Genomic DNA, 20,628 nt, shown 5'->3' with positions numbered 1-20,628 from the left:
GGGAACAAATTTGTAAGACAGTACATAAGGCATGTTAATTATTGTTAGTTGGACAGCTGTTATTTCTGACCCGGAAATAGCAACACTATTTATGGGTAGCTTGGACAGCTATTCGTCCTTATCTATGAATAGCGGTTGTATTTATGGGTGGTTTGGACAGCTGTTTGTCCACTTGCCAAAAATTAGTAAATAGTTATTATTTACTAATTTTAGTGATTCCTTTTGGACACCTTGCAACCAATTCTATTATTGGCTGTTGAGTTGTCTTAATCTCAGCCGTTGGTTTGATTTAATCTCGGTCGTTGGTTTACCAACGAGAGTAGTATAAAAAGGGGTCTAGGGGGCATTTGGAGAGCAAGGCGGTGATGCTTTGGTGAAGTTGTTTGCAGTGTTAGCAAACAGTCTTGCAGTGTTAACAAGGGCAAAGGCAGAAAGCTTTTGGAGAAGCAGTTTGCAGTGTTAGCAAACAGTCTTGCAGTGTTAGCAAGGGAGAAGCTTTCGTGAAGCAGTTTGCAGTGTTAGCAAACAGTCTTGCAGTGTTAGCAAGGGCACAAGGAAGAAGCTTTTGTGAAGCAGTTTGCAGTGTTAGCAAACAGTCTTGCAGTGTTAGCAAGGGCACAATGAGAAGCTTTTGTGAAGCAGTTTGCAGTGTTAGCAAACAGTCTTGCAGTGTTAGCAAGGGCGCAGTGTTAGCGCAGGGATAGCAGTGAGAAATATCAGCAGGAGAAATTAGGAGGTTGTCGGAGTTCTGCCAGTGTGAGGCAAGGAATTTTGTATCTCTTGATTTGCTGAAGTTTAATATAATTTTTCATCTGTAGAACTGGTTTTCCCTTAGGGGTTTTTCCAGGGACAATTTGTCCGAAAATATTGTGTTGATTCTGTTGCGCATTTCTTTCCGTATTTTAAGTGAAGTTGCAGTTGTGTTATTTTTCGATATTAGCTGGGAATTTATTTTCAGCAGTTTAATAATCATTTGTGATAGGAGATTAATAATCAGTGACTACAATAGTTTGATTTTTCACATGGTATCAGAGCATTGTTAAGGGTAGAAGAGTTTTGCCCTAGGAAAGAAATTTTGATCTCTTTAGATTTACTATTGCCTTAAACCCTTGAGATGGCTTCAGCTGGTTTGAGAGATCAGGATAGATTGGATGGTGCCTCAAATTTTGGTGTCTGGAAGGCCAGAATTTCTTTATTGTTGGAAGAGAATGGTATCAAGGATTATGCTACCAGTGGTGTACCTGTACCAACGGATGCAACACAGCTTGCAGCATATAGGAAGGACGATGCCAAAGCGAGGAGGATTATCCTTGATGGTGTCAAGGATCATATTGTTTCACATATCTCGGAGCTAGATACAGCAAAGAAGATGTGGGACGCCATTCTAAATCTGTACCAGAATGCTACCACTAACAGGAAGTTGATTCTCAGAGAGAAGCTAAAGAATACCTGGATGAATCAGGGAGAAGACGTCACAAGTTACCTCACCAGGCTCAGACTTGTCAAGGATGAGTTAGCAGCTGTTGGAGATAGCCCTAGTGATGATGAGCTAGTGAGAATAGCCCTAAATGGGTTTACTAAACAATGGAGTGTCTTTGTTCAAGTTGTCAGTGGACGAGATACTTTACCGAGTTGGGATCGACTATGGACTGATTTCACTCAGGAGGAGTTTAGACTAAGTCTTGTCAATGGGGCCAACAAGAGTCAGAAAAATGAGGTGGAACAAGAGAACGTTGCCCTAGCGGGTAAAGGGAAAGCAAAGAAGGGATCTAGCAAAGGATCAAATTCACAAAGTGAAAAGAAGAAGAAGGACCTTTCTAAGGTCAAGTGCTTTGGATGTCACGAGTTTGGCCACTATGTCAGTGATTGCCCAAAGAGGAAAAAGGGTAAGAAGCAGGTGGCAGCTTCAGCAAGTGCAGAAGAACTCTCCAGCAGAATGGAAGATGAGTTTGCACTTATAGCTTGTATGGTTAGCTCAACCTCACAGTGTGTTTGGTATATAGATAGTGGGGCATCATTTCATATGACAGGAGTTAGAGAGTACTTCTCCAGTTACAAGGAGGAGGACACCAACATCCAGATTTCTATGGGAAACTTGTCCAAACTCAACCCTGTTGGGAAAGGGACTATTCAGTTTCAGAGGGAGAATGGAAAGATAATTCCTCTTCATGATGTGTTATATGTGTCAGGCTTAGGTATGAATTTGATTTCTGTATCTGTTCTTCAGGATAGGGGGTATAATGTACTCTTTAGAGGGACACATGTGTTGATTAAGCACAAGGATTGGAAATCACCCATAACTATTGGAGTTAGGAGTGGTCGCCTTTATAGATTGCAGTTTGATACTCCTAAGGCACTTATGAGCAACAATAATCCTAGAGATCTTGGAGAGCTATGGCATAGGAGGTTGGGCCATATTCATCATGGAGCACTTAGATTGCTTCGTGAGACAGTGACAGGTGTTCCAGATGTGAGCACAGAGCATGATGATACATCTAAGGAGAAAGATGTAGATCCCACTTTATATAGACAATTGATTGGTTCGCTTATGTATTTGGTCAACACTAGACCAGATATAGCATTTGCAGTAAACTCTCTTAGTCAGTTCATGGTTGAACCAAAGAGAATGCATTGGAGAGCGGCTAAGCATGTGCTACGTTACTTGTGTGGTACAGTCGAGTATGAGATCAGATATGTTCGAGGTGAAGGTATCAGGTTGATAGGCTATACTGACGCAGATTGGGCAGGAAGTACAACAGACAAAAGGAGCACTTCAGGGTGTTGTTTCAGCTTGGGATCAGGAGTTGTATCTTGGTTCAGCAGGAAGCAGAAGTCTGTGGCTCTAAGTTCAGCAGAAGCAGAATACATAGTAGCTAGCATGGCGACATGTGAAGCTATATGTCTTCGGAAGTTGTTAGTAGCCTTGTTTGGTCAGAAGGTTGAGACTACTGTGATACATTGTGACAATCAGAGTTGCATCAAGTTGTCTGAAAATCCAGTGTTTCATGATAGGTCTAAACATATAGATATCAGATATCACTTCATCAAAGATTGTGCACAAAGGGATACTCATGAGTTTGTGGGAGCTCCTAGGAAGAGTACTAGACAGCGAAGACAACCAGCCAAGTTCAATGACTATGTTAGTCAGTTGGTAGATAGTGAGCCTTCTAGCTATCAGAGAGCTGCAGAACATCAGGTATGGCGAAATGCTATGGTTGAGGAATATTCTTCAATAATGCAGAATGATGTGTGGGAGGTAGTACCTAGACCAACAGATAGGGCTGTAGTTGGATCACGCTGGATTTATAAGATAAAGCACGGTGCAGATGGTAGCATCGAGAAATACAAGGCTAGGTTTGTGGCAAAGGGGTTCTCTCAGAAGGAGGGAATAGACTATGAGGAGACATTTGCTCCAGTTGCCAGGTATACTTCTATACGAGCTGTAATCTCACTTGCAACACAGATGGGATGGAAGATCCATCAAATGGATGTCAAGACAACATTCCTCAATGGTGAGTTGAAGGAGGAGGTATACTTAGAACAACCAGAAGGCTTTGTAGCACACAGCAAAGAGACCCACGTGTGCAGATTGAAGAAAGTTGTTCGACTACAATACATACCTACAGATGAGCAGGTAGCAGACATTCTGACGAAGGCTTTGGGAAAGGCCAAATTTATCTTCTTCAGAGATAAGATGGGTGTCATGCAGAACAGCTTCCTCGCTAAGAGGGAGTGTTAATTATTGTTAGTTGGACAGTTGTTATTTCTGACCCGGAAATAGCAGCACTATTTATGGGTAGCTTGGACAGCTGTTCGTCCTTATCTATGAATAGCGGTTGTATTTATGGGTGGTTTGGACAGCAGTTTGTCCACTTGCCAAAAATTAGTAAATGGTTATTATTTACTAATTTTAGTGATTCCTTTTGGACACCTTGCAACCAATTCTATTATTGGCTGTTGAGTTGTCTTAATCTCAGCCGTTGGTTTGATTTAATCTCGGTCGTTGGTTTACCAACGAGAGTAGTATAAAAAGGGGTTTAGGGGGCATTTGGAGAGCAAGGCGGTGATGCTTTGGTGAAGCTGTTTGCAGTGTTAGCAAACAGTCTTGCAGTGTTAACAAGGGCAAAGACAGAAAGCTTTTGGAGAAGCAGTTTGCAGTGTTAGCAAACAGTCTTGCAGTGTTAGCAAGGGAGAAGCTTTCGTGAAGCAGTTTGCAGTGTTAGCAAACAGTCTTGCAGTGTTAGCAAGGGCACAAGGAAGAAGCTTTTGTGAAGCAGTTTGCAGTGTTAGCAAACAGTCTTGCAGTGTTAGCAAGGGCACAATGAGAAGCTTTTGTGAAGCAGTTTGCAGTGTTAGCAAATAGTCTTGCAGTGTTAGCAAGGGCGCAGTGTTAGCGCAGGGATAGCAGTGAGAAATATCTGCAGGAGAAATTAGGAGGTTGTCGGAGTTCTGCCAGTGTGAGGCAAGGAATTTTGTATCTCTTGATTTGCTGAAGTTTAATATAATTTCTCATCTGTAGAACTGGTTTTCCCTTAGGAGTTTTTCCAGGGACAATTTGTCCGAAAATATTGTGTTGATTCTGTTGCGCATTTCTTTTCGTATTTTAAGTGAAGTTGCAATTGTGTTATTTTTCGATATTAGCTGGGAATTTATTTTCAGCAGTTTAATAATCATTTGTGATAGGAGATTAATAATCAGTGACTGCAATAGTTTGATTTTTCACAAGGCAGCCCTTTGACGACCCTCTCGAAAACTTCGATGACGAAACCCCCACTGATCTTAGGATTCTCACCATGGGTTGCAACCACAAGCTGATTAAAACCGTTTTTTAAAGGAACAGCGATTTTGAGCTCTTCGGTGGTGTGAACGGGCACTGCTCACCCGCGGGGCACATTTTTTGACTTGCCGGGCCAAGTAACGTTTGCCAATTCTGATAAATTCTCACTCCCGGACCCGTTAATCCATAACCCCACCGCACAGTACCCGCCAGCCTTGGATCCTTTCACATTGAGAATTTCATATGGGGAATTACCTAGCTCTCCCAGAGTAGTCGTTCTGAGCTGCCCGCTCAAGCCATCGTAATCCATCTGCAAAAGTACCTGCTTCAAACGTTCTCCCTGCTGCAAAATTCTAGTGAGATTCGTCCTCTGGGTCAGTGACAAAGGCGACAATTCGAAGCAGGTTACATTTATCTGCTGTAGAGCCCTAGCAATTATGGAAATAGAATCGTAGGCATAATACGCGTATATATTTATCTTCATGAGCCTGTCGTCAACGGCAAATTCACTTCTAATAGTAAAATACAAACTCCTGCCTTACAGGATACTTTCATACAATAGGTATGTGATCTGTATCGGCTATATGATTATGCCCTGCTGTTTTACTTACCAGCCTCTGTTCAATGTCTGCTTTTGTTCATTGTCTTTAATTACTAATGCCCATTAAATAGCACAACAACCAAGGCAAAGGTTATGCACACTTCTTTTCATTAACTAATGCATAGAGTTTTTTATGGTATCAAAGTTCGGTGATCAACATCATTTACATTTTAATTTGCTCTTTCCTGCAGGTATGATGAAGCTGCCAAACACGTTCCACTGATTCCATTCTTCCATACAGTATAGTCCACGAAAAACCTTACGAATATGCTCCTCCGCACACCTGCACTAAGCTTCCAACTTCAATGCTTAATACTATCTGCCACACATGGCAGGAACTACGACGCTACGCGTCTCTTGTTGTATAAAAATTTTCCATTTAGAAACTCTATAATTGATCATTAGAATGTAAGAGCTGAAAAAAAAAAAGTCCTCCTTTTTAACTTTTCATTGTGATTGTAAATCATGAAATACAATACTATAAGTTAATATAAAACTTATTCTAAAGAACTTAATCCAGAAACAAAAGCACGACAACAATAAGATCTAAAGATATTTGGGGCGTGGTCCACGCGAGTCATAATTATGAACATGACATGACAATGCCATGATTCATATTTTGTGCAGAAAGTTGGGGAAGAGTGCTCCCCGTCTTGATTTTTTAGCTAGTGGTGTCACTGCTGCCATGTGAAGGAGATCCTTTTTCAAAGTTCCTTGTCGTTTGTTATGATTGCATCTTATCTTCGAAATGCGATGCCGAGTGAGGGACCAGTGGGAGTAAGCGTGGAAGCCAAACATGGATTCTGGTACACGATACAGCTGTATATTGTGTCACATCTCAATAAGTTTTGTCGTAAGTCTGATTTTTTCTTTAACACTTCCAATCGATATGCGCTGTGTGTAAGCCACCGTCATGACATGTAGTGCGTCGTTACAAATGCATGCCAGCTATCTATTAATTGGACAACGTTATTTATAAGTGGAACTCAAATGAGAAACGGCATTCCAGAGTATGGATCAGCACTAGGAAAAGGTGGCGGAACACTGCTGTTTCTCAAATTTTGTTTTATTCTCGACCGACTTCGAGAAGATTTTTCCAATCTTATCATCTGAAATACGGCTCTTGTAATTGGGACCACTGGAAGAAAATGGGGAATAATACCCCTTCAGAGGCTCAGAGGCTCAGAGGCTAAAGCTCTCATCGAATGAGGAGGTTTGCAGTTGTAACGCATTTCTCTTTTGTGCGTTTGAAACACTTTGAAGTTGTGTCAAAAGATGCTTTATTGATGTCCGATTCAAATTAGGTTTTATTGTATTCCATTTTTTTCAGCAATTTGTGATGGTTTTCTCTATGATGCTTTATTTTACGTTACTTTTATTTAGAGATTTTTCATGGAATCTATTTTAATTTAAGATCTGCTTTTGTTTATGCATTAATGCAGCCGACAATTTTAACCAATTTTGACCATTTGATAATATAATTAAAAATTTAAAACAATGTTCCAGTTATTTTTAATTTATTCAATAAATATTATTAAATAGTCAAATTATCGGCTGTGTAGCCGTCCCCAGTATAATCTTTGAAAATTTGAGTAGATTTGTTTTTGTATGTTTTATATTTAATAAAATATTATATTATATGCATTTATGTTCCTTTTATAGGGGGTTGATTTCACGAGAGCATTTTTGGATTGGGATTAACAGTTTTCATGTAGGAAAATTTATATTGGAAAATGTTAATAATTACTGTATTTTTTTATTTCATGACAATGCTGAGTTCGACTGTGTAATTTTGTATTTTTGTACTAGTTATTCTTATTTTCATTCATGCAAAATCACCATACAATTGTTGCTCAATTTTCATTGTTGCAAAAAATAGTGGGTTTTTAATAAAGGTGAAATTATTATATATAATTTTAATTGATTTTATTCATCAATATCTATCATAGTTACAAGAAATTTAATGACGGAATAAGTAACATTATTAAGTAGTGTTCTCTAAGATTTAGAACAATTTAATTATTTTTTATCGATGTGAGAGATTTGGAAAGAGCTAGCAAGTATTTCTTCAATAATTTATGTTCCCACTTTTTCAGAAATACACAACTTTGTTTTAATGGTAAATAGATTACAACTTTTGAGATATAGGAAAATTTCTATCATCATACGCTACAAATTTGTAAAATCGAGACATTTTTTTTTGGTGATGGACATTAGTTTAGGATAGTTTCTGCAGTCCATACAGATATAACGAAAATGTTTTAATTTTTATAATTGAAATAATGTTAACAATACAAATAGAGGTAAATGCTGCCACCATGAAGCATGCTTTTTACTGTTTGTGTCTGCAGGCTTTTAGAAATCAAATGATAGCTTTTGAATTTGATTATATGCTATTTTTTTGGGATTAATATTGTGGATCAGACTCTGTAGATTTAAGACAAATCAAATAATAGCTTTTGGATTTTGATTATATGCTATTTTTTTGGGATTAATATTGTGGATCAGACTTTGTAAATTCAAGACAACACTTTGTAGATTTAAGACATTCTTTTGTAATCAACATTAAATTGGAAGTGTGCTCCTTCAGCTATTGTTTGGGCACTTTGGTGGGAAAGAAACAAGCGTATCTTTCGTCATGTTCTTTCACATATGAGCAAGGTGCAAGATCAGATTGAGAAATCTATATCTGAAAGCGTAAATTTTTCAATTGCTTTTGTTAGTTTTAATCACTATTTATCAGCTTCAAATAGTAGTATCATTCAGAATTGGAAAGCTATTCGCATTCCTATGGGTACTCATTCAAATCCAAAATTATTCGGCAAAGTTGATAGATCAAATGTCAAGTGGACTCCTCAGTTATCTGATTTTGTTAAGATTAACTTTGATGGTGAATCACGTTGAAACCCAGGCAAATCAGGAATTGGAGCTTGCATTAGAGATGAGTGTCGAAGGGTTTTAGCTATTTAATCTCAACCTTTACCTCCGGGGACAAATAATATGGCAGAGGCACACGCTTTGCTAGCTAGCTTAATACTAGCAAGAAGAAATGGTTTTCATTCAATTCATATTGAGGGTGATTCAATGATTATAATTAAAGCATGTCTCTCAAAAAATTCTTTCAATTGGAAAATTACTTATCCTAAAACAGATTTGGGGGTTATTGGATTCGTTTCGAGAGTATCAGATATTTCATATATATAGGGAAGGTAATTATGTGGCCGACTATTTAGCAAATATGGGATGTGATGATCAACATGTAGATTTTGTTGCCTCGGCTTCACATCCCTTTAGCAAAAATTTTTATCAAGGATTCAAATTAATGTCTCCAATTGCAACCCTTTGTAGTTTGTTTTGTTGTAGGGGAAATCTTTTGTGGGCTGCTTTTCTTTTGCTTATTTCTTTTGTATTTCAACGACGAAATGGGGTTTTCTTTCTATTTCTTTCCCCATGGAGTTATCGAACTAGCTATTTTAATATATAGTTTGTGGCCCCGTCTACATTTGCAAAAAAAAAAAAAAAAAAACATTAAATTGTAGGAAATATAATAAAATAGTTTTTGAATTCGATTGGGTGCTAATTTTCCCATCAATATTGTTGATAAATGAATCATGAATCATGAATCATGAGTGCTACATTTCCATCAAAGTTGTAGATAAACCTTCATAATTCATCATTAGGATGTTAAAGAGAAATTGGTATGTTAGAAAATTGGTGAAGGGATGACACTAAAAATAAGATGAAGTGTGTCACTTGAACATCTAAAAGAGCGTACATCAAACTATCTACCTCAGCCTTTAAGTATTGGGTGTACTCTAAGATCTAAAGCTTGTATCGTAAATCAAATTCTTCGAATAAGGATTCTTAGCCTTCCCATGAATGGATTTACTTACTTCCTTACTTTATGTAAATTACTTCCTTACTTTAACACCATGTAAACTAGAGCAGAACATCTAATGTATACATGCTTTTCAAAAGTCTATTTTTTCACATCAGAACTAATGAATTGTACAATATCTCACAGTTCTTGTTTTGGTTCTTATCAATTCTAATAGTAGATGAGAAAGTGTGATCAAAATCAGAAATATTGATAAAAAAAATTAAGTACAACTGAACTCCAGAACAACTAGTAGTACTTACAATAAGGGATGGTTGGAAAAGGAAATAAACATCGTAACATCTCAAGCTTTGTTATCGTGCAGGGGTCAAAATATATTTTTATTAATTAATTGAAAAATTATGTATAACAGTTTTATGAATTTTAATTTTTCAAAAATACAAATGCAGGTGCATTTTGGCCCCCTTCCATTAGGAGGACTTCAAATATTAAAAGGTCTAAATGTATTTTTATTAATTAATTGAAAAATTACGTATAACAGGTTTATGAATTTTAATTTTTCAAAAATACATATGCAGGTGCATTTTGGTCCCTTCCATTAGGAGGACTTCAAATATTGAATAGACAATTTTATGAATTTTAATTTTTCAAAAATACAAATGCAGATGCATTTTGGCCCCTTCCATTAGGAGGACTTCAAATATTAAAAAATCTATTCAAGGAAATTTTTGAACCTATTATATCTAGTATTTTTAACAATTATAAATTAAATTAAAAATCAGACGGTTGATTTGTGATGTGAGTTTCCAATTTCTAATTTAATTAATAAAAGTTCAAAAAGGTCATTCAGATGCAAACATTAAACTGGATGGCCATTGCACATTTTAAGCATACCATATTTCAAATCTAAATTCCACAAGACAGTAGGCCTTTTTAGGCATATATTTAAAAAACATTAAAAATTAAAAAAACACCCACCTCCACGCCATGGTTAAATAAGTTAAAGGCTACCTGCTACCGAAAGAAAGAACTGTCTAGCAGGGTCCACCATCCCGATAAAGATTGGCCACCCCGGTGATAAGCTGGTAAAATACAGAAGCCAAAAGGCTGCTGTAGCGCATAGCCCAGAGGCGTTTGGGATTCTGAAAAATAATGCTTGCAGGAGCAGCATTTAGACCATTAGCAGGGGAGAAAACCTAGTCTCTGATAGGAGGTCCTGTCATAATAGCTGTTATAGTTTCTGTTGGATATTTTTTATTTATTATATTCTAATAATGGATCATTTTTAGGGTTTCTTTTTTTGGTTCTTTTTATTCTTTTTTGTGATTGATCAATTTGTACATAAAAATGGAGACTATTGAAACATTTAACAACATTTAATCTTGATATTACATAATAAGTATTGGATGAAAGTTTTGAATGACAATTTTTTCAATTTAGATCTTCCAATTTATAAAATTTTAAAAACTGAAACCTTATCTATCAACTCTTCACTCATCTATAAAATAGACATTTATAAGATTTTAAAAACTGAAACCTTAGCTTTAAACTCTTCACTCATCAATAAAATAGACATTTACACAAAAAAATCAATGACCTTTACTAGCCCTTTACCATCCTTTACCAATGTGAAAGCTTAGACATATACACAATAAATCGACCTTTACCGAGGTGAAAGCTGTTAAAAGATAAGGACAGAGAAATCACTACAAAATGAACTTTGACTAGTTTTGGATAAGCAAGCGAAACATTCCTCAAACATTCCATTTACACTTGAATTCAAGTGCAATAAACTTAAGCCCACTTAGAAACTTCTACCAGTACCGAATGTTTGCGACAGAACTTTGACCCAATATATTTTCATTAGCATGGTCGAAGGTATGAAGATTAATGCCACGATTGACGTTGTTCGGAAATGGCAAACTCCAGTTCCACCGCTGATCTTTCAGCTCATAACAGTTAACATAAAAAGTCTTATTATATTGCATGGTTATCGTATTATATTGCATGGTTATCGGCAGTTTTTTAAGAAGTTTATCAGTAGTCATATAAATTTCTAAATTTGATGCTTAATAATGCATGGAATCATGCTGAAGCTCCTGTATAGAACTTGAGTTTAAGAAGTAGTTTTAATTAGTTCTTTTCTAAATAAATATACCATCAGTGGTATTAAATATGATCAGTTCTGAAAAATCTGGGTAATCTGTAATAAAAAGTTATTCATTTGATTCTGTTCAAGAAAAATAGAGTGTACTCTATTTCTTCATTATTGAAGGCTTGTTTATTTTGTTTGTTTATCATCTCTACTGTTATAGATCAGATTTTGTAGGAGTTTATATTCTACATTTGGTATCAGAGCTGAAGGTGTTTGGAAGACAGCAGCATGGCTCACAATTTGCAAATCCCAGAGTTTGATGGAGTTGATTACCAATATTGGTCAATCAAGATGAAGACTTTTTTGATTGGGAAAGATTTTTGGGAGATCATTGAATCTGGATATGAAGAGCCTGCAGATTGGAATACTCTCCAACCTAATGACAGGACATTGAAGAAAGAAGCTGAGAAGAAGAATGCAATGGCATTGTTTCACATTCAGATGGCTCTTGATAAGAGCTTGTTTCCTCAAATTGCTGATGCACAGACAACAAAAGAGGCCTGGAAGACTCTAAAAGATGCTTACCATGGCAATGATCAGATCAAGGTTGTGAAGCTACAAACCTTGAAAAAAGAATATGAGAACTTGAAGATGAAGGAGATAGAGAGTGTGGGAGATTTCTGTGTGAGAGTGAAATATGTGACTCATAAAATGGCCACTTTGGGTGAATCTATTGCTCAAGAGCAAATAATACAAAAGGTATTGAGATCTCTAACCCCAAGATGGAATATTGTAGTAATTGCCATAGAAGAAAGCAAAAATTTAGCTACCATGGAGTATGATGAATTGGTTGGATCTCTTATATCACATGAGGATAGAATAAGGGACACATCTATCAGTGTTAATGAGAAGGCTTTTGCTTCCCAATTGCAAATTTCAAAGAACAATGGTGCTAGCAGCAGTAGTAACAACAACAAAGGCTCGGGAAGGGGCCAATATTAGAATTTTTCAAGAGGATCTAGAGGAAGAGGAGGTGCTCAAGGAGGCAGAGGTAGAGGCAGATTTGATAAAAGGAACATCCAATGCTATCATTGCAATAAGTATGGACATTTTGAGAGAGAGTGTAGACTGAAATCAAGTAACAATAGTGCAAATTATGCCCAACAAGATGAGGATCCTTCCTCGAGTAATTTATTTTTGTGTTATGGAAAAGGTGAAAGTACTGTGAATGATGTTTGGTATTTGGATTTTGGATGCTCTAACCATATGTCTGGCAACAGAGAAATATTTTTAAAGCTTGATGATAGTTACAGATCCAATATTACCCTTGGTAATAATAATACTGTGGATGTTGCGGCCAAAGGAGCCATGGATGTTCAGACAAAGGAAGGTATGAAAAGTGTTCAAGATATTTATTATACTCCCAAGTTAAAGCATAATTTATTGAGTGTTGGGCAGCTATGTGAGAAGAATTATAGAGTGGTATTTGAGAACATGCACTGTACTATCTATGATAAGAATCAAAAAAATAAAGTGATTACAGTTGTTCCTATGACAAAGAATAGGATGTTTCCTTTGAAGTTTGGTCAAAATGATAATCAGCTTGTCAATATACTTAGAAGAAGAGGTATATGTGGGACAACCACAAGGTTTTGAGATTCAAGGCAAAGAAGATTATGTCTACAAGTTGAAGAAGGCTTTGTATGGCTCAAGCAAGCACCACATGCATGGTATGCAAGAATTGATGGATATTTTCAGCAGAATGGCTTTCAAAGAAGTAAGAGTGAACCTACCCTTTACTACAAACAAGAAGGTAATGATATTCTCATTGTGAGTTTGTATGTTGATGATTTGTTATATATGGGTAGTAGTTCAAAGATGAAAGATGAATTTAAAGTTGCTATGATGACTGAGTTTGAGATGAAAGATTTAGGTCTCATGAAGTACTCTCTTGGCATGGAGGTTTATCAAGGTAAAGATGAAATTTTTATTTGTCAAGAAAAGTATGCAAAAGATATGTTAAAAAAATTTGATATGGCTGATTGTAAACCTCTTTCCACTCCAATTGCTCATGGAGTTACATTATGTAGAGATGATGGTGCTAAAATAGTTGATGAGACATTATACAGGAGCATTGTGGGAAGTTTGATGTTTTTAACTCACACAAGGCCTGATATTGCTTATTCAGTTTCATTGGTTTCAAGGTATATGACAAATCCATCAGAGGAACATATGAAGGCAGCCAAGAGAATTTTGAGGTATGTGAAAAGCACAGTAGATTTTGGCATTCACTATTCTTCTAATAAGTTTGAGCTTGTTGGCTTTAGTGATTCAGATTGGGGAGGTTGTTTGGATGACCGAAAATCTACATCTGGTAATTGTTTTTCTTTGGGTTCCGATTTAATTACATGGATTTCAAAGAAGCAAAGTATGGTTGCTCTCTCTTCTACAGAAGCGGAATATGTTGCGGTCACTTCAGCTGGCACACAAGCTTTATGGCTTAGAAAGCTTCTTGAAGAAATTGGAGAGATACAAGTTCAGCCTACTGTGATTTTTTGTGACAACATAAGTGCCATTAAATTGGCCAAGAATCCGGTTCATCACAGCAGGACCAAACACTTTGATCTTAAACAACATTTTATTAGAGATTTGGTACAAAATAAAACGGTTGAGTTGAAGTACATCAGCACAAAGGAGCAAATTGCAGACATCTTCACAAAGGCAGTTACAAAAGATCAGTTTTTGGTACTCAGAGATCGAATTGTTAGTCCTCTCAACATCAAGGGGGAGTATGAAGATTAATGTCAAGATTGACGCTGTTCGGAAATGGCAAACTCCAGTTCCACCGCTGATCTTTCAGCTCATAATAGTTAACATAAAAAGTCTTATTATATTGCATGGTTATCGTATTATATTGCATGGTTATCGGCAGTTTTTTAAGAAGTTTATCAGTAGTCATATAAATTTCTAAATTTGATGCTTAATAATGCATGGAATCATGCTGAAGCTCCTGTATAGAACTCGAGTTTAAGAAGTAGTTTTAATTAGTTCTTTTCTAAATAAATATACCATCAGTGGTATTAAATATGATCAGTTCTGGAAAATTTGGGTAATCTGTAATAAAAAGTTATTCATTTGATTCTGTTCAAAAAAAACAGAGCGTACTCTATTTCTTCATTATTGAAGGCTTGTTTATTTTGTTTGTTTATCATCTCTGCTGTTATAGATCAGATTTTGCAGGAGTTTATATTCTACAGAAGGATCATCCTCTTCAACGTTGGACTCCAAACAAACCAGATTCAATGAGTCAAGACACATTATAATTAAATAAACGAATAAATGACCATACAGCAAAATAAAAAGAAGCAGATATAGCTGACAATTTTCACAGACCTTGAGAACATAGGATATGATTCTACTAGTTTGACCTCGGCTCTGTTTAACCGCCGCAGCCATGGCACAGACTACATCCAGGGCAGCTGAAACGCTTAAAGTCCCCTCAAGGCCAGAGTTCGATAGAAGGTTTGGTGATCACAAAGGAATTTCCTGCGTATCTTGGACCAAACCCTAGCCACCACTTTCCCGTCCTGATTGAAGAAAACTGTACCTTTCCCGGCAACAGGGAAAAATCCTACCGGGATTCCAACAATTATGAAAGTGAATATGAGCCTCACAATATGAGGCAAAACTAGGTCCCACGTACATATTTTATTGCTTTGAAATTTGAATTTGTGATTTTTTCAAGAATATGAAATTTCCATCTGCAAACGGACAGGAACAGGCTAATCTACCACTAAAAGTAGCAAAGACAATAAAATTAGACCTTTTTTAAATTTTATTTCAGAATCAGGAAAATAGGAAAATAGAATGATTTTCTTTTTCAAATGCTAAAATTTTCAAAAAAATCTATGATATTTTCAATTGTTTAAAAATTGATCGAGTGTACATTTTCTTGAGAGGGTCACAAGAAAACTACCAACAATACACCACAGAATTGTAACGCGAATTCCGTCAGCCAATTAAAGCAAATAGCAGTGCAAAGTTAATGCAAGAATCAAACTTCCAACAGGCGATTTCATTTGTGGATGATCGTCTTCCCGGGTTATGTCTGCTTTTGACAGCAGATGGGATTAAATTCTCCGTCGCAGCACTTGTTTTGACAGCAGCCGACGTTGTCCTTTGACGGGGCCAGCGGCAGGGGAACCAGAATCAGGCAAAAGAACGTCGACAATGATCTTTTCACCTTTTCTGCAGCTTGAAATGTTGCCGCTGACGAAGTAGAATTGGTCGTAGCTAGAGAACGGGTACACCGTATTGCCGCCGCCGAAAGAGGCGATTGGATTCGAGATGCTGCAGCTGTTATACTCCTCTGCACTCACCTGCACCACGGAATGCACACTTGGATTGTACTTGAACACTACATTAATGTCACCACCCACAAACAATTATAAACAGATTTTTACATTCATATATTCTTACTTTGTGATCTATCATGAGGACTAATAAAATAAAAATAATAAGTAGAATACCAAACATAATCTAAACTATTGGCCGGATGGTTTGAATATATATTGTATTGAGATACTTAAAATCTAATAACGTTTGAATCATAATGAGGAGATCTTCTACACTTGATTATGTATAGGTTTTTACATTAATCTTTCATCACACTACCTGGTATATAAGAGATCTCTAATACTTCATGACTTCATCCGAATCATGATGCCAATACATAATAATAAAAACTATATACAAAAATCAAATTCAGCAATTCTTACAGATAATTAAGAACACAGGTAACGGGCATTAAAATGTCACCGAGGAAATCATTGACAAATAGAAGGAACTTCCCCGCCCAATCATTGTAAGGGGCGGGCGGAACCCAGCCAGCGCTGCCGCCCACCTCGAACTGCCGAGCCGCCGCCCCACTGATCATAAGCGCCGCCAGAAGAAAGCATAGCAATACGATGAAAGCATTGCAATTCGATGCCATTTTCGGCCGCGAGGGAAGCTTATAACCCAAAGACTAGTTAGAGAGGAGAGATTCAATTGAAAGGCAAAGGAAGCGGTCTGGTCTGGACGTACTTCTGTGTGCTGTAAAAAGTTGGCATTATCGGGTGTTCCTGAAAATATGATCTTTAGCTTCGATTTCAACTGGTTTTGCGACGCGTGTAGGCGGAGGGTATTTTGGTGCATATTTAATTGGTCAGTTGCGCTACATAACGAGAATGGTTTGAACCAACAGTTCCATTAATGCACGCCTCATAAAGAAAATGGAGAATCTACAAGCGTGGGTATATATATATATTTTTTAATTGAAGAACGCTGAAAGAATTACAAATAAATAGTTACAGTTATGAATCTTTAGGACAAAACATGGTGAACCAACATAACTTTAACCAGCCACAAGACTTAGAACAGCAGACAAATAATCAGCCAAATTGTCACATAAAGGAACAATTAGACTCTGGCTCCATCTTTACACTTAATCTTCAGCTGCGAACATAGATAAACTAGTTCAAACAACATGTCTGAGTAAAACAGTAGAATATCTATTTCCTGATGCAAACAATGATTAGTGAAAAGTGCTTGACATCTACTTTGCCATATATGTAACAAAATGCATTGCCGCATAGAATCTGAAAATATGTTCTTATAAAACCCAATCCCGAAGATTGTCTCCTTCAATTTCAAAGTATGATGAAAAATAGCAGAGAAATGCTGAAATATAACATTCCATTTCTTTCTTACTCTAGGACAACTCCAAAAGATATGTTTCAAATTTATGACAAAAAGGGCAAGAATTGGCTTTCACGGGCAAGAATCTTAGGAAAGTGAGTATATTTATTATGTAGAGGCATATACAATGGGAGAAGCAAATCCCAACACGAGAATATTCAAAGGATTAATCTGTGTCAGGAAAAAAGATTTGATGGGAGTTGCAAGACAAATTTAATTTTAAAAATCAATTTAAAATAACAAATTTTATTTGGCATTCACAAAACAGTTTAAAAACAAATTAAGATGTGTATTGCCATTTGGCACTCATAATTGTTAACAAATAGAAATAGAAAAAAAATTTAATGGGAGTTAAAAACGAAATTTGTTTTTAATAAAATGTGTAATGCCATTTGGCAATCACAATTATTAATGTATAGAAAAAGAAAAGAAATTTAATGGAATTTACAAACTAAAGTTGTTTTTAAAAATCAATTACAAAAAGAAAATGCCATTTGGCATTCACAAAAACTATAAAAACTATATTTAAATACGGAATGTCATTTGGCAATCATAACTATTAAAAAAAATAATAGAAAACAAATTTGATGTGAGTTACAATATTTTTAAAAAAATCAATTTAAAATAGAAAATGTCTTTATTCAAGAAACTTTTTTTAAAAAATAAAAAATTGTCAAATAAGATTCTCAAAAATAAAATAGATAAAAATTAATATTAAATATGCCAAGTGGCATTTTGCTTTTTCGGATTTGATTTTTCAATTTTCTTATTATTTTTTTCCCCTAGAGTTTCTATTCTAGAAGCTAGAAAAGTGTATATAGGTAGATTTAGTAAAAATAAAATATGAAATTAGATACATCTTATTTTATAATTAGGATGTTTCTATTTTTTCTTTATATTTTTCTATAAGAAATGTCATTATACTTAGTTAGAAAAGTAAATATAATAATGTAGAAACAATTTAGTCTTCGAATGATAACTATTTCTTGATTTTTATTATTAATCATAGTTAATGATTTCTTTGAAAGTAATAGGAATACCATGAATGATAAATCCTAGAGAAAAATAATTCAATGTGAAATATACAAAGCAATCATCACATTTCTAAATTTAATATTAATCTATAATCTGTTGTGTATATTTACTTTTAATTCTTTATCAAATATAATTATGTTGTACTTTTTGACTTAATATTCCAAATCACAACTTCTCCCTTAATTGAGACTTGAACTCTAACAATAAATGTTCATGTTTCAAATCAAAATATTACCTTAAATAAATTGAAATTTACTCAATAAAATTGAGACTTGGCACTAATACTAAATTAAGTTGAAATCTAATTTTTTTTATAACTCCACTTGTAATCTTAATAAAATATTAATAATTATTTATCTAATATATTAGATATTATAATTCATGTTTAACTAACTTTGACAGAGAGAGAAAGAGAAGGTACACAAGAGTGAGCTAAGGGATGAGAGAGAGGAGAGTGAGCATAGAGGGAGAATCGGGTAGAGGAATAGAGAGAAAACCCCATATAATGTTTCTAATAGAACAAGGAGTACAGGGAAATATGGGTGGAGAGAGAGAGGGTGAGGTGGGGGGGATGTTGAAGGGAAGGGAGGGAGATGGACATATCTAGAGAGAGACAAGGCACCCTATTATGTTTTCAATAGAGAGATCTTAACGATGTGGTTACAGAGCAATACGATGGTGAAATAAGGGAAGAGAGATGGAGGGAGGTAGGGAGGGGGGTCAGGAGGGAGAGATTAAGAGAGAGTAGGGAACGGGTAAAAGAGAGAGGGAGAGAAAGGGAGAGAAAGGGAGATAGACATTAGACAACATATCTAGAGAGAGATGGATGATAGTGAAATAAAGGGGGAGAGTGAAAGAAGTTTATTAGAGGAAATAACTAGAGAGAGAGAGAGAGATTAAGGGGCATATCTAAAGAGAGACAATGCACCATATTATGTTTTCAATAGAGAGAAAGCTTAGAGATAAGGTTAGAGAGAGTGATCATGATGGTGAAATAAGGGGAGGGGGAGAGAGGGGGGGAAGGGATCAAGGATGGAGTGAGGGATTGAGAGAGTGGGAAAAGGATAAAAGAGAGCGATAGAAAGAGAGATAGATATTATACAACATATCTAGAGAAAGAGAGAGACAATAGTAAAATAATGGGGGAGAGTGAGAGAGGTTTATTAGATGGCATAGAGAGAGAGAGAGAGAGAGAGAGAGAGAGGGTGATTAGGAGTCATATGTAGAGAGGTGAGGGAAGGGGTAGGGGAGGGGGGAGAGATTGACAGAAAGTGGTGAAAGAGAGAGGAAGAAAGATGGAGATAGATATCAGACAACATATCTAGAGAGAGAGGGACAATAGTGAAATAATGGGGGAGGGTGAGAGAGGTTTATTATAGGGCATAATGGGGAGAGAGAGAGAGATCAAGGGGAATTTCTAGAGAGAGAGATGGCACCCTATTATGTTTTCAATAGAGAGAGAAAGCTTAGAGATAGAGAGAGTGATCATGATGGTGAAATAAGAGGGAAGAGAGAGAGAGAGAGAGAGTAATGAAATAATGGGCTAGAGTGAGAGAGGTTTATTAGAGGGCATAACTAGAGAGAGAGAGAGAGAGAGAGAGAGAGAGAGAGGGAGGGGGGGAGGGTTATTAGGTGTCATATATAGAGAGGCAAGGGAAGTAGTAGGGGGGTGATCCCACAATAATGGGTTCCACTTTTTGACCAATTTTGACACTGAAATCAATATTTTTGCAACAAATGTCACGTTTAAGTGACTATATCTCCAAAACTATAAATAATTTCAAGATGACATAAACTAGTGATTTTGAATACTTTGTTCCTACTTTGTAACCATATTTTTTAATTTAAAAAAAAAAAATTATTTATGTCAATTTTTTTAATCTCCTCTGAAAAGTGGTACATAATAAAATTCAATATTTTAAAAAGTGACAGTCCGTTTGACACACATAACTTTTTTTTTTTTCTAGAAATGATAATGAAGTAATTCTTTCGACATTAGATTTGTAACATCAATATCTAGAGGATGCATTTGGTTTGATTTATTTTGGTTGAATATTGTATAGTTTATGAAGTTTTGAAGTGACATGAACCGTAATTTAGACATACATTCCGTTTGACACTGATAATTTGAAGTCAATTTATCATAAACCATTTTTATTTATTTTTGAATAGAAATGTATCTCAATAAGCCAGTTCCTCCATATTTTTAAATTTTTTTTTGACCTAATTCACTAATTTTTTCGAGGTGTCAAAGTCGGTTGATGTTCAATTGGTAATGAACCTATAATGAGTTAAACTCCTATTTGAAAGTCTTAATGATTAAATTATGTATTAAAATTATAGTCATTGGAAAGCTTGCTCCGAGCAGCACATTTTGACATTTTTAATTTTATAGTAGGAGATCATTCTCCTACAATTATGGCAGTTAAAAGAGCAAAAAAAAGAAAAAAGAAAAAAAGGTTGAAATTTTTGGATTTTGCATGTTCATGCGAACATGGCATTTGCGCGAACACATTTACCATGTTCACGTGAACGTATGTTTG

General features: G+C 35.8%; 1 protein-coding gene across 1 annotated transcript; it reads right to left on the bottom strand.

Moving 5' to 3' along the window:
* Nucleotides 1-15,441: 15,441 nt before the first annotated feature.
* On the bottom strand, nucleotides 15,442-16,304 carry LOC149528862 (mavicyanin-like). Its single transcript, XM_089808080.1, has 2 exons — nucleotides 16,106-16,304; nucleotides 15,442-15,728 (listed from the first exon to the last, which is right to left on the bottom strand). Exons 1-2 carry the CDS (start codon nucleotides 16,302-16,304, stop codon nucleotides 15,442-15,444), a joined length of 486 nt encoding a protein of 161 aa, XP_089664206.1.
* Between the last annotated feature and the right edge of the window lie 4,324 nt (nucleotides 16,305-20,628).

Source organism: Cupressus sempervirens, chromosome 11 (genome assembly GCF_028749045.1).
Source record: "Cupressus sempervirens isolate cs-2001-9-10 chromosome 11, ASM2874904v1, whole genome shotgun sequence".
Lineage (NCBI taxonomy): Eukaryota > Viridiplantae > Streptophyta > Pinopsida > Cupressales > Cupressaceae > Cupressus > Cupressus sempervirens.
This window is presented reverse-complemented; position numbering and strand designations above follow the sequence as displayed.